Source organism: Melanerpes formicivorus, unplaced genomic scaffold, assembly GCF_026170545.1.
Source record: "Melanerpes formicivorus ecotype bairdi unplaced genomic scaffold, bMelFor1.0.p_v2 SCAF_80, whole genome shotgun sequence".
Lineage (NCBI taxonomy): Eukaryota > Metazoa > Chordata > Aves > Piciformes > Picidae > Melanerpes > Melanerpes formicivorus.
Window position 1 is genome coordinate 610,929 of NW_027142432.1, and position 14,061 is coordinate 624,989.

General features: G+C 49.1%; 1 protein-coding gene across 1 annotated transcript; it reads right to left on the reverse strand.

The window, feature by feature from the left end:
• Nucleotides 1–1,217: 1,217 nt before the first annotated feature.
• On the reverse strand, nucleotides 1,218–2,150 carry LOC137454339 (olfactory receptor 14A16-like). Its single transcript, XM_068164389.1, has one exon. It carries the CDS (start codon nucleotides 2,148–2,150, stop codon nucleotides 1,218–1,220), a length of 933 nt encoding a protein of 310 aa, XP_068020490.1.
• Nucleotides 2,151–14,061: the final 11,911 nt, after the last annotated feature.

Consider the following 14,061-nt stretch of genomic DNA (forward strand, 5'->3'; position numbering starts at 1 on the left):
ATGGCAATGGGAACCCATTTGTACCAGGGTCAGGCCACAGCTGCACTAGGATTAGGATATCCACTTTGTGCTGTGCTGGGTACAGATGGGACTCGGGGGGGGTCCAAGGGATGCACTTTGTACTGGCACAGGAAACTGTATGGGAGATGGGAAAGTGATGCAGTTTGTCCTGGGATAAGACCACATCTGAGCTGGGAGGGGTTGAGGAGATGCAGTTTGTCCTGAGATGTGACCAGGTCTGTACAGGGAGGGGCTAAAAAGATAACTTTGTAATGTGCGGGGAGCAGATTTTACTGGAATGGGGCCAGAGAATGCAGCTCGTACTGGAACAGGGTCCAGGCTGTACTGGGAGTGCATTAGGCAATCCAATATTTATTGAGACAAGGCCTAATGTGTGCCAATAGGGATGAAAGGGATCCTGTTTGGACTGGGATAGGGTACAGACTGTATTGGGAGGGCATGAGGGTGTGCAGTTTGTACTGGGATGGATGCAGATGGCACTGGGAAAGGAGCCAGGGGATACATTCCAGGCTGGGCTGGGATCCAGGTTGCAGTGCTAGAGGACAGTATCATCCAGTTTGGGCTGGGATGAGGCCACATCTGTACTGGGAGGGATCAGGGTATATAGTTTGGACTGTAAGTAGGTGCAGTCTGCAATGGGAGGGGCTTGGGGTATGAAGGCATGAGGAGACCTCCTGTTCTGATGGCAGTGATTCTCTGTCCCAGGAGCAGCCCTGGTCTGTCCCTGCCTGCAGTCCCAGCACTGCCACCCAGCAGCACAGTGCCTAAGCTGCCAGAGCACTCAGGCCTTGCCCCAGCACAGAGGCTCAGCAGGAGAGGGTGGAAGGGAAGAAAGAGCAGCTGAGGACAGCCCAAGCTCTGGGGCTCCCTGGCACTGTTGCTGTGCTGGGACTCTGCTGCTCGACATCTGCACACAGGCACTGCCCTGCAGCTCCACAGAAGCCTTGGAGGAAGGAACTTAGAGAAACAACTCTCTGCAGGGTCCTTTATTGTCCTGAACATCCAGGGAGCACAGCTCCTCATGTCTGCAGCCTCTGGGTCACAGCAGACAGGACAACACTGAACCAGAAATGGTCTGAAGAAAGACATTTGTGTGGGAACAACATTCTCACAAAAGGAACAGCACCAGCAGCGGCCAGAACTCCAGCAGCCAGGCTGAGCCTGCACTGAGTGACATCAGGAGAAGACAAAAGAGTTTATTGCTTCTGAAAGCATCCAGTGATCAGTTGGCTCAGAGCAGCCTTGAGCTCCTGGTTCCTCAGGCTGTAGATGAGAGGGTTCACTGCTGGAGGCACCACTGAATACAGAACTGACACTACCAGGTCCAGGGATGGGGAGGAGATGGAGGAGGGCTTCAGGTAGGCAAAGAAGGCAGTGCTGATAAACAGGGAGACCACAGCCAGGTGAGGGAGGCAGGTGGCAAAGGCTTTGTGGCGTCCCTGCTGAGAGGGGATCCTCAGCACTGCCCTGAAGATCTGCACATAGGACACCACAATGAACACAAAACAGAGAGATGATAAACAGACACTGGCCACAAGAAGCCAAAGTTCCCTGAGGTAGGATGTGGAGCAGGAGAGCTTGAGGATCTGGGGGATTTCACAGAAGAACTGATCCACAGCATTTCCCTGGCAGAGGGGCAGAGAAAATGTATTGGCTGTGTGCAGCAGAGCAGTGAGGAATCCCATGGCCCAGGCAGCTGCTGACAGGTGGACACAAACTCTTCTGCCCAGGAGGGTCTCATAGTGCAGGGGTCTGCAGATGGCAACATAGCGATCGTAGGACATGGTGGTGAGGAGAAAATATTCACCTACAATCAAGAGGAGAAAGAAAAAGACCTGCACAGCACATCCTGCATAGGAGATGTCCCTGGTGTCCCTCAGGGAATTTGCAATGGATTTGGGGACAGTGGTGGAAATGGTACCCAGGTCAAGGAAGGAGAGGTTGAGGAGGAAGAAGTACATGGGGGTGTGGAGGTGGTGGTCCCAGGCTATGGTGGTGATGATGAGGCCATTGCCCAGCAGGGCAGCCAGGTAGATGGCCAGGAAGAGGCAGAAGTGCAGGAGCTGCAGCTGCCTTGTGCCTGGGAATGGCAGGAGGAGGAAGTGGGTGATGGAGCTGCTGTTGGCCATTTGTGCCCTTTGTGCACAGTGCAGTATCCAAAAGGCAAAGGCAGTCACAAGTCAATGGAGCACAACCAAAGCCATTTCTCAGCCCCTGATCCAGAGACTTAAGTTCTCTTTTTGAGGAGACCTCCCTCCAGCTCTGTTGCTGGACTCTTTTGTGCTGTCTGAACATGCAGGGAGGATCAGAGACTCTTCCTGCTTACTGCTGCTGAGTCAGTCCTGCTCTGCAGCAGGGGAATGGTGGAGCAGCAAGCTCTGGTGTCCACTTCCAGAGGAAAGAGTCCCAAAGCAGAAAGGCTTCTCAGCATCTCCCAGTGCTAAGGAGAGAGGGTAGAAAAAGGCAGTTTCTGAATGTTTTAGCCTTTTGTACTCCAGCTGCCCACATCTCACCCCCAGAGTGTTCATGGCTGTCACAAGTTCTCACACACAGCATTTCTGCTGCCCTCAGGGGGAACAGAGAGAGCAGAAGCCTGCAAAGCAAGAGGCTGCCTGTGGCTCAGAGCAGAGTGAGGGGAGCTGCTCTGGCCCTGCTGCTACTTCCCCACTTCTCTGGGCTTGTGCCTTGCTGAGTTGGAGATGATCACACTCTCATGACTCCCTGAAAAGCCACCAGACCCTGCTGAGAGCAGAGGGATCCCCCACAGACCACTCAGTGTCTCAGCCTCTCTCAAGGTCTCAGCACCACACTTCCAGACCAGCACACTCAGGGCTCATTGCAACACCCAATGGCATTCCCTCTCCTGTGGCAGCTCTGCCTCTGCTGGAGCTCTGGCTGCAGAAGAGGTGCTTCACACCTTGGAGCCCACGACCCTGAGGGTAGAGGCTTTTCGGTGGTGGGGTGGGAAGAAGAGGCCTAGGGCTGTGCTCAGAGGAAGGGTCTGGCCTGGAGGGGACCAGATGGAGATGTCTGAATGTTCCCTCCCACAACATTGCTGGGTTCAGTTCCCTCCCCTAATCAGATCCCTGCTGCCTGGAGGTTCTCACCCTGGCAGGAGTGTGCTGGGTGATGGATTTGCCCTGCTCACAGAGCCCATCCCAGCCCCTCTGCACTCACCTACAGAAACCTGCCTGTTTGCAGGGCACTGGCTGGAGGCATCCTGATGAGTGCAGCCAGGGTGCTGCTGGTGCTGTCCACAGGCAGAGGCTGAAGGCTCTTTAGGAAGCTCCCAGCAGACCTCCTAAACACTCCAAGATACACCTCCCCAGTTTCAAGGACTTGTTCCAACTTGAATGGTCCTTTGCTACCTCTCTTTCTCTCCCCACTTTCCCTTGTCCACAGAATAGGAAAATGCAAACACAGACTCAGGAACTCTTCTCTCTTTAGAGCAGGCCCTGCTTGGACCTTGTCCTTGAAACATCCCTTTGGAAGTTCCCTGGTGCTGAGCGGCAGCTGTGAGCAGCCCTGACTCACACAGCAGCCTCTCCAGAGCAGAAGGACCATGCCCCACCCTGCCCTGCTCTGCACTGCCAGGGGTGGCTCCTTCCACCCACAGCTTCTCCCCACAGTCAGCATCAGCGGTGGCTGTGCCAGCTTTAGGAGATGCCTCCCAGAACTGCACCTGAACCACCCTGCACCCACAGCCTCACTGTGTCAGAGTGCAGTGACTTCTCCAGTGAGCTCTCAGTCACCCTCTCAGTCCTGGCCACCTCGAAGCTCTCTCTCTGCCGCCTTCATTGCCATGAGATCCTCTGGTAGTGTCCTCAGCCCTGCTGTGCTGTGCAGAGGAGCTGCTCCTGGCCAGAGCTGTCTCCTGAAGTGCTTGCCTTCTTGCCAGCAGCTCCCTCCAGTCCAGGAGCCTGGCCCAGCTCAGCAGCTCCAGACCAGCCCAAGGCATTTAAAGGAGCCCTCTGGTGGCTTTGGTGCCAAGTGCATGAACATCAGAGACTGAGAAGCTGATGAAACCTCTGCAGAAGTCAAAGTCAGATTCAAACTCTGAAGTTTCTTCTACTGCTAATAGGTCCCAGTGAAGCATACTTGGAAAGGGTCCCCAGGGTCTGGTCAGAACAGGAGACAGTGGATGCAAGGGAAGCATCACTGGAGGCACTAAAGCAACTCCAGACTCTGGTGAGAGCAGCGAACTGAGGCAGTGCTGACAGGTCAGGACAAGCAACTCAAGGTGCCTCTGCTGCTGAGGGAACCTGGGGGGGTTTCATTGATCCAAAGGGCCAAGCCTTGACCCCCAGCCCCTGGCAAGGCACATCCTGTCCCTCACCTGTGGCTCAGGGCTCTGCTGGGGGAAGTGGGGAGTGAGGATGAGCAGTGACCAGGGTAGGACCTTGTCAGGTTTTGCTGTAGTTTGCTTCCAAAGAGACAACTTCTGCTGAAAAGGAATGAAATGTACCTTTAAAAATACTTTTTATCAGATGCTTTGTGCAATAAAATCCTCTCCAATTAGCTGCAGAAACCTTGGCAATAATTAGAGGTTCAACAGAATTTAATGAGCCCCATGGAGTATTTGGGGCTGATTACATCATCCTTAGGCACTGCCAGGAGACTCTGCCAAGGTACTGCCAAGAAGCCTCTCAAGAAGTCCAAGGCAGAAGCAAACTCCAAAGTACCTTGAAGCACTGATTGGCCTCACTGAGGCTTGTTACTGACAAAGGCTCCCCAGGGACTCGTTAGAGCAGCTTGTTAGAAGCCAGGATTACAGGGAGACAAAGGCAAAGTACAGGGGAGAAAAACTTGCCTTTGTTCTAGGAAGCAGAAAGGCCAAGCCCTGACCACTGCCCTTGGAATAGAAGAACCTCAAAGCCTCAAAGCCAAGTTTCTCCTCACAGGCCTTGGTGGCAGAGGCAACTGCCAGAGCCAAGGGGACAAAGACCTTGGTCCTGTTGGGCCTCTGAGCCTTGCCAGAGCCCTTGGCCATCCCTGCTGCAGCCTGTCCTACACCATCCCATGCCTGCAGCTCTTTCCCTTCAGTCTGCTGACACCAATCTTGCTTCCCCTCCCAGCTCTCCCCCTGCCATTTCCATCCCGTCCCTGAGCTGTCTCAGATCTCCCTGCCATTTCCTGACACCTCTGGATAGCCTCATGCATGGCAGCTCTGCCCTTTGAGGGACATTTCTTTGGCCTCATCTCCACTCTGAACTTTCCAAGATGCACTTTGTGAAGGTTTTGGTCTCTTCCCACACCCCAGAAGAGCTCCATCCTCTCTGAAACCACCCTTCAGCCATGTGCACACTGCTGTGGCAGTGCCCTGAGCCTCCATTCAGCAGGCTGAAGCAGCCTATGTCCCTCAGCCTCTCCACAGAGATGTCAATCCCCATCCTGGAAGATGTCCTCTGCAGCCTCCCCAGTTCCTCCTACGCTCTTCTGGTCTGGAGAATGCCACATCCACACACCAAGCATCCAGATGTGTCCACAGCAGTGCTGCGTCTGGGGGAGGACAAATTCTATGTCTGGGCATCCACACTCCTCCTGCTGCAACCCAGCTGCAGTTGGCCTTCTTCCCTGTGTGCAGGGTTTGCTGCATCCCAGGGTATTTGGAATGACTCCTGCAGACCCTGTGGTGCCTTTCTGCCTGGGGCTGGGACACACCAGAACCTCCAGTTCCAAACCTACAGGGAACCAGTTTGTACTGGGATGGGCTTGTTCCCATGGCAATGGTGAGCTCCCCTTGCTTCAGTGCAGGTTGTGCTTTTGCAGTCAAGCATTGAGGAGACAAAAGATCAGGGTCTCCCTTCACTGAGTCAAATAAGGGAGCTATCAGGGTCATGCTAAGACCTAGCAAGGGTCTTATCCAGTTTATGGCTCCAAGTAATTTCTGCAAATCACTAAGGTTGGTCACAGATTGCTGAACTTGTATCATTTGTGGCTCAATTGCTTGATCTAAGATTTTTAGTCCCAAATATTTCCAAGGTGCTTGGTGCTGCACCTTCTCTGGGGCAATTTCTAACCCATATTTCCTCAAGACTTCTGTCACATCAGGCACAAGTGCACTCAGCATGTCCTCTGTCTGTGTAGCAATTAGCACAGCATCCATATAGTGGTAGCACTACATGGTGTGATATTGTGCTCTGACATGGGATAATGCCTGTGCTACATACCATTGACAAATTGTGGGGCTGTTTTTCATGTCTTGAGGCAACACAGTCCACTGACTGGGTTAGCTATTATTAGTCACAGGGACTGTGAAGGCAAATTCTGGAGCATCATCAGGATTCAGTGGGATGATAAAGAAACAATCCTTCAAATCAATAATTCAGCTATTCCATTTCTCAGGCATCATTGCTGGTGAGGGCATTCCAGGCTGTGAAGAACCCATACTTTCCAGTACATTATTCACTTGTCTCAAGTCCTGAAGCAGCCTCCACTTCCCTGATTTTTTTCTTAATTACAAAACCAGAGTATTCCACAGGCTCTGAGATGGTTCTAAATAGGATTGTTGCACCAGTTCCTTTGGCAGTTCTTTGATGGCTCAGTGATTTTCATTGGGTAGGTGGCGAGAACGGAGACAGGGATGACAGCACTCAATATGAGTGATAGTAATCATCCAACTTTATTGTTCCACACTTCATTATTCATAGTCTTATCTTATGCATAGTTAATTCTGTTCTAATTTAACACATACTATTGGTTTCTCTCTAAAAGGTTACATCATTGTTTTCACTACTCTGTGGAATTTTTCTACTCAGTCTAATTGCTCTTTTTCCCAGACCGCGCCTCCTCCTTATCTTGCTTGCCTCTTCTCAGGGGCAGCTTGACCTCAGCATACCAAAGCAATCAGCACTTCCCCACAGCTCCTACTCCATTGCTATATTATCAACAGAGAATCCTTCAAGGCCTGAATTGCACAGGTGTTCCTGGGACCCATGTCCTCTCTTGCTTAAACCAAACCCCAACAGGTAGGGGCCACTGGTCCACCCACACAAGGGTTGATGTTAGCCACCATAATGGGATAGTAGGCCTACATGTGCCCTCAGTCACAGTGGCCCCTACTAAAAATCCTGGGTATTCGTAGTGATATTCACCCCTCACATACTTAAGATGTCTCGGCCCCATGGATTCAGAGGCACCGCAGCTATGTGAGGATGAACAGCAGCCACTTGCCCCTCAGGGCTGACTACCTGGACAGGGAGCACACTTTGTGGACTGGTTGTTGTGCCACCAGCTCCTGCCACAGCAGCTGATGTGGACATCATCGGCCAGGACAAAGGCCAATGCCTGGAGGATATGATTGTAACATCCACACCTGTATCAATCATCCCCTTAATTGTTACCTCTTTAGGCTGTTCACTCTGAGGATACACAGCATTGTTGGCGGAACAGTGGAAATAGTCTGTACCCAAAAGCCTTCAGGCTTCCCTGTGGAACCGAAACCTCACATTCCCCTTTCCTGGGCTTCAGCTGCCAGGACCTGTGTGGTAAAAGGCACTAACTGGGTGATTCGACTCCCTGCAGGGATAGTTGCTGGAGGGGACAGCATCCACACCATAGCAGAGATTCATCCTTGGGATGATCCTTGTGCTCCCCTGGGAGCACAAAAAGTCCCTGTAAGATAGTGCTAGATCTTCCTAACAGTAAGGCACTTAGCCCATGTCCTATGTCCAGAGAAGGGCAACAAAGTTGGTGAGGGGTTTGGAACACAAGCCCTATGAGGAGAGGCTGAGGGAGCTGGGGTTGCTTAGCCTGAAGAAGGGGAGGCTCAGGGGAGACCTTCTTGCTGTCTACAACTACCTGAAGGGAGGTTGTAGACTGATGGGGGCTGGTCTCTTCTCCCAGAACAAGAGGACACAGTCTCAAACTGTGCCAGGGGAGCTTTAGACTGGATGTTAGGAAGAAATTCCTCATAGAGAGAGTGATTGCCCATTGGAATGTGCTGCCCAGCAAGGTGGTGGAGTCAAGCACCAGTGATGGAGATGTTTACGAGGAGACTTGATGGGGTGCTTGGTTGCATGGTTTAGTTGATTAGGTGGTGTTGGATTATAGGTTGGATGGAATAATCTTGAAGGTCTCTTCTATTCTATTCTATTCTATTCTATTCTATTCTATTCTATTCTATTCTATTCTATTCTATTCTATTCTATTCTATTCTATTCTATTCCCAAAGGTCCATGTGCCTTTGTGCACTTTTTCATGGGTTACGGTGTGTGAAATGTCTGTGGTGACATCCACTCCGGCACTGCCACTGGTTCTTGGTTGCAATTGACCCCATAAGCCTGAAAGGTGCTGTGGGGAGGCACTTGTGTCTGTGTGCAGGCTCCCATGGCCCTCTGCTTCCTGTTTCCCAAATTGTTTCTCGGGGGAGGAGGTTGTCTTGGGTTATTAAACCCAAAGCAGCCATGTTTAATGAGGTTTCATTCTTACCATATTGTGCACAGGGGCCAGAGAGGAACAGGCTCCCACACCCATTATTGTTGCTACCTTTTGGTGGACAAGTTTTCTTCTAATGTCCCAGCTGCCCACATCTGAAACAAGGTTTTCATGCATGAACAGCAGCAGCAAATGTTTCCACCAAAGCCTCCATCTGATAAGCAGTGGTGGTGTAGGAGAAGGGTTGTTTTCAGATAGCTTTGGGACAGCTATGTTTTGTCTTGAGTCCAGGGATACACACCTTATCAGGAACTGAAAAGAAAGCCCAGGCAGGATTGGGCTGGATATGTTCAGAAGCTTGTTTGCTAGTATTTACCTATTGTATGCTTTGCTTAAGTGCTTGGCAGTAGAAATGTAACCAATCAGAGTGTGGCAACACTGCATTAGAAACATAAGTCAACTGTGTAATGTAAGAAAAGTCTTCACCTGGAAACATCTTGTGTTGGGTCTAGGTAAGAATGTCAAAATATAGGCAAGAATGAGTGCTTATAAATCTTTAGTGATTGTGCTAAGCTATGTTCCCTAAGGAATAAACACAATTCCGTGTCAGTGCTACTGGGTGAAGGTCAAAATGGATCATAGCACAAAAGACATTTTCATTTTAGGTTATAAAAAAACAGAAAAGGGGCAGTTCAGGCATTATGTCACAAGAAAGAAAAGTTAAAGCATGTGATGTTCTCAAATTTTCACTTTATATGTGGTTTTAAGGGTGGTTTAATAAACTTTATTGAGGATATAAAGATGTTGGAGGCTTTACTTGGGAGAAATTTGAAAGGGAAGAAAAAAATCCCAGGAGTAGGAACAATAGGACTCAGTACCTTTCCTTAGCAAAACAGCATCAGGAGATCAGAGTGGTAGGCAGAGTGAAAATAGATTATTGTGTTGTGTTTAATTTTACACTGAGCAGAACTATGAATATTCAGGATGTCCTCTCCCACCCAGCGAAGAGGCCTTCTCACTCTTGCTGTCTGCCCACAGGTATTTTCCTTATCTGTGGAGATAGAGCCTGGCCAGCCCTACCCTCATGGGTCAAGGGAGGACCTTGCTGACACTAAACACTTCTATGATGTTTGGCCATCTTAGGAAAAGGCAAAGGTGTGACATTCATGCCCTTGAAGCAGATTGTAAAAGACAATGCTGAAGATTGGGTTTGCTGCGTTTGTAGGTCTGTATCTAAATCCCTGTGCACAGTGTGTTCAGGGCAGAACTGGTATGGTTAATCCTCTTTATTAATAAGAAAAGGGAAATGTAAGAATTGAAACTGGCAAAATCTAGGTTCTCCTTTGAGAGATCAGGCAGGAAACAAAGAACAAAATAGAATAGAATAGAATAGAATAGAATAGAATAGAATAGAATAGAATAGAATAGAATAGAATAGAATAGACCAGGTTAGAAGAGAGCTTGAAGATCATCGCGTCCAACCTATCATCCAACACCACCCAACCAACTAAACCATGGCACCAAGCACCCTGTCAAGTCTCCTGAACACCTCCAGCGATGGTGACTCCACCACTTCCTTGGGCAGCACATTCCAATGGGCAATCACTCTCTCTGTGTAAAACTTCTTCCTAACCTCCAGCCTAAACCTCCCCTGGCACAGCCTGAGACTGTGTCCTCTTGTTCTGGGAGAAGAGACCAGCCCCCACCTGTCTATAACCTCCCTTCAGGTGGTTGTAGACAGCAAGAAGGTCTCCCCCGGGCCTCCCCTTCTTCAGGCTAAGCAATCCCAGCTCCCTCAGCCTCTCCTCATAGGGCTTGTGTTCCAAGCCCCTCACCAACTTTGTTGCCCTTCTCTGGACACACTCCAGCAAGTCAACATTCTTCCTAAACTGAAAGAGTTGTGCTTGTAAGTTCAAAACTGTGGGATGAAACCTTTCTGGTGACTGTCTGAAAGAGGCAACTGTCCTGTTTGTGCCCTGACCTGGTAAGATAAGTGGGAAGCAATGCATGCTTGTTATGGTAGTGTAGCTGCAAGGCTTGTTCTCTTTACCCATATTTTATGCCAGTTGTGTTAGAATGAGCTAATTGGTGCAGCTCTGGGCTTTGTATCTTTGATGTGTTACATCACCCATTTTTGTGCAGGTATAAAAGGAGCCTCAGATGCTATCATAAATGCCTTCAATTATCATATTATAGTCCAACCAAGTGAGTTGCTGGTTGGCAAAACAAAGCAATCTCATGCTGGCAGCATTCAGTGATTTAGCTACTGACCATCAGTCTGTCAGATGCTGTGGGACAGAAGAGGGAAGCTATAGATTCCTTGATCCTTGTCCATGGACATGGGTGTGAAGACTTTGATGGGATGTGTTGTTACCAGGGTAGACACAATCTCTTATCAAAATTGGATTGTTGATTTCATTGATTGCTTTTGCTATATAGTTAATTTTAACTTGCTTGCTTCTATGGATGCAAAGAATGTGAGAAAGGTCAACCAACAGTGTGGTTTTATTAGAATGTTCCTTCAAGGATCCCCCCAAATAAAACTAAGATGGAACCAAGGAGCCGTTGTCAAACAGACTTTAAAATTTTCTTTGCTTCTGAGTACCTGTTGTCGGACAAGAGGGGACATGGGTCCCAGGAACACCTGTGCAATTCAGGCCTTGAAGAATTCTCTGTTGATAAAATACTGGCGGAGTAGGAGATGTGAGAAAGTGCTGATTGCTTGGTATGCTGAAGTCCAGCTGCCCCTGAGATGGGAGGCAAGCAAGATAAGGAGGAGGCGAGATCTGGGAAAGAGAGCAATTAGGCCGGATAGAAGAATTCCACAGAGTTGTGAAAACAATGATGTAACCTTTTAGAGAGCAACCAATAGTATGTTGCCAAGTGGGCATAATTATAGCAAACTGTATATAAGATGTGTCTGATGCTCAATAAAGGGGAATCCGCTGATCAAATTGGTCGTTAAAGTGGCCCCCTTCTTGCAGTAAGTGGCGCCCGAACAGGGACCCTAATGAAGACAAACGTTAGGGTTTAAGAAGTTCTTCGGGACGTTGGGAGATTCGCAGTAAGCCGGGAGGCAAGAAGACGGCCGGCCCGGGATAGCAGTACCGGAGGCTGCAAGAAAAGGGAAGACAGCCTTGAAGCCGAAGACGCTGTAGAGCCGGAAACTGCTTAAACGAGGACTGTGCGCACAGGTATTAACGTTTAAATACGGACATGGATAGGCAGGCAGCGTATGATTTATTTATATGCTTTTTAGAAAAGCGACAGTGTAAGTTAAATTTTACAAAGGAGTTGGTGCCGCTGTTAAGCTATGCAGGAGAGTTAGGATATTTTAAGGACCCAAATGAGGTGTTTGAAAGATTGCAGTGGAAAAAGTCTGGACAAGACTTGTGGCTGCATGGCTTAGATGATGAAAAACGAGCAAAGGAGTGTGGAAAATGGTGGAAGATGGTTATGACAGCATTGGATCAGCATCGTGCTGAGCAAATGGCAGCTTATCAAGCCAGGGTACGATTAGATTATACGGACCCAAATGGAGCAAGTGTTACACATGCTGGGTTGCCTTTGTCAGAAGAGGTTCAGGATTATTTAAGAAAGGAGAAGGCTGCGTGTGTAAAAGGGTTAGGTGGCAGAGTCGAATTACAATCTGTAACACAGGACTCTGCTGAGGAGCCTTCCCCGTATCTTTTAGCTGAGCAAATTGTACAGGAGAAGAAAGTAGGTGAGGGAGAGGAGACAAACAGGGTGATAGATCCTGGAGGTAGTGTTAAAGATCATGCAAGAAAGCACACAGAGTATTGGCGAAAGGTTGCAGAGCACTTAAACGCCGAAGGAGATCAGGAAGGGTTTAGCCGGCTGGCTGCTTCACATCAAGTTCTTCCAGTAATGTACACACAGGTCCCTGGGGAGCAGAATGTTGTTCAGGCTGATGTAACCCAATTGCCATGGAAATTGTTATCTCAATTAAAACAGACTGCGAGTCAGTTTGGGGTTCAATTTGAACCAGCTAGACAGATGATTGATTTTATTTATATGAACTATAATATGTTACCTAGAGATTCTTATAATGTTATGAAGCTGATCCTAACAGCATCTCAATTTATGATATTTTTGAATGAGTGGGAACACCTAGCTAGACAATCAGCTGGAGTACAAAGACAGCAAAACGATCCACTATTTGATGTAACAGTAGATCAGTTGTGTGGAACGGGACAGTACGAGAGACCAGAGTTACAGGCACTTTTACAGCCGCCTGTTTTGCAAGCATCAGCCCAGATAGTGAGGATGGCTTTTGACAAGCAGAAGGATGGAAATGCAAATCCTTACTATATGGGAATTAAGCAAGGTAGACAGGAACCTCTTGGTGAATTTGTGGATAAGTTGCTTGCCGCACTTAGAGCAGCAAGTGTAGGAGAAGGTATCCGAGAGGCAATTTTAAGGCAGTGTTTAATGCAGAATGGGAACCAGCAGACGCAGCAGCTTATTACATCAGCAGATCCTAGATGGACGGTAGCCGAATTGTTGCAGAGGGCCCAGGACTTGCCAAGCAATCCGATGGCCATGTTGACGGAGGTGATTGGTAAGGGATTACAAAAACAGGCTGAGGTGTTGTCAATGACAATGACAAAACAGCTTGAGCATAGTCAGCAGGTTATGGCAGCCTTAGTACCTTTGCGCACAAACTCGAAAGGGCAAGGCCGACCCTATAAGCAGTCATCAGGCGACATACAGTGTCATCGAAAAGCCTAAGGCGGAGATATTGTCTAACGTAATGCCTGGACTTTTGGCCCATAGATCCGCTTTAGGGCATTCCCCTAGCGGAGATAGTTATTTTGATGAAGCTTGTTGGAGAGAATACAGGAACAAGTTGTGGGACTTGGTTATAGATGGTCATAAAACTGCTGTAAAGCTGCAAAAGTCGTGGCGAGAATGCATGAACTGTGTTAAAACCTATGAACTGAAACAGCGAATGGCTGCTGCAGTTAGAGCAACTTTGTCAGGACGAGATGCAGCGCCAGGTGTATCTGAGTTGCAGCTGAAAGATGTGTCTGAGAACTGTCGACCGATCGACCGGGGCCGCCCCCGATACATCTTGCGGCGACCACACCGCGTTTACCAGCCGTCACCACTGCCGTTTGCACACAGCGGGGAACCTTCCTCTGACATCGCCAGCGACGGCTCGGATTCGGAAGACAATACCGGCAGCGAGGAATCCAAACAGCGCCAACTTTGCTTTACGGCCCCTCTTAGAAAAAATGGAGCGCTTGGAGGCTCGCGGTTACAGCGTTCCTGCCACCGCTCTCCTCCCGCGAGCCCTGCCGGCCCCCGCGGATACCGACGGCTCCGACCAAGGCGGTACCGGCTGACGCACCACCGACACCGACAGCACCGACAGTAGCAGCGGAGCAGCTGCCACGGCAGCAGCCCCCACCCCTTTCCCCCGCAGCGGCTTTAGCCGCACTACTCTGTTTTGATTTAAAGCAACAGTACTCATTTTGTCATTTCTGATTGTAACGTCTTTCAGAGATTTGTTATTTAGAGTTTTGTTAAGTTTTTCTAATAAGCATAATGAATAAGTAAGCATTTGGTATTTATAAGTACTTAGTACATAGTAATTGCAGTAAGGTGTATGCACTTAGTTAAGAGTTCAAATTGTAAGAT

Excerpts from the sequence above, each read along its gene's own strand:
- LOC137454339 (XM_068164389.1), bottom strand. The coding sequence starts at position 2,150 with ATGGCCAACAGCAGCTCCATCACCCACTTCCTCCTCCTGCCATTCCCA.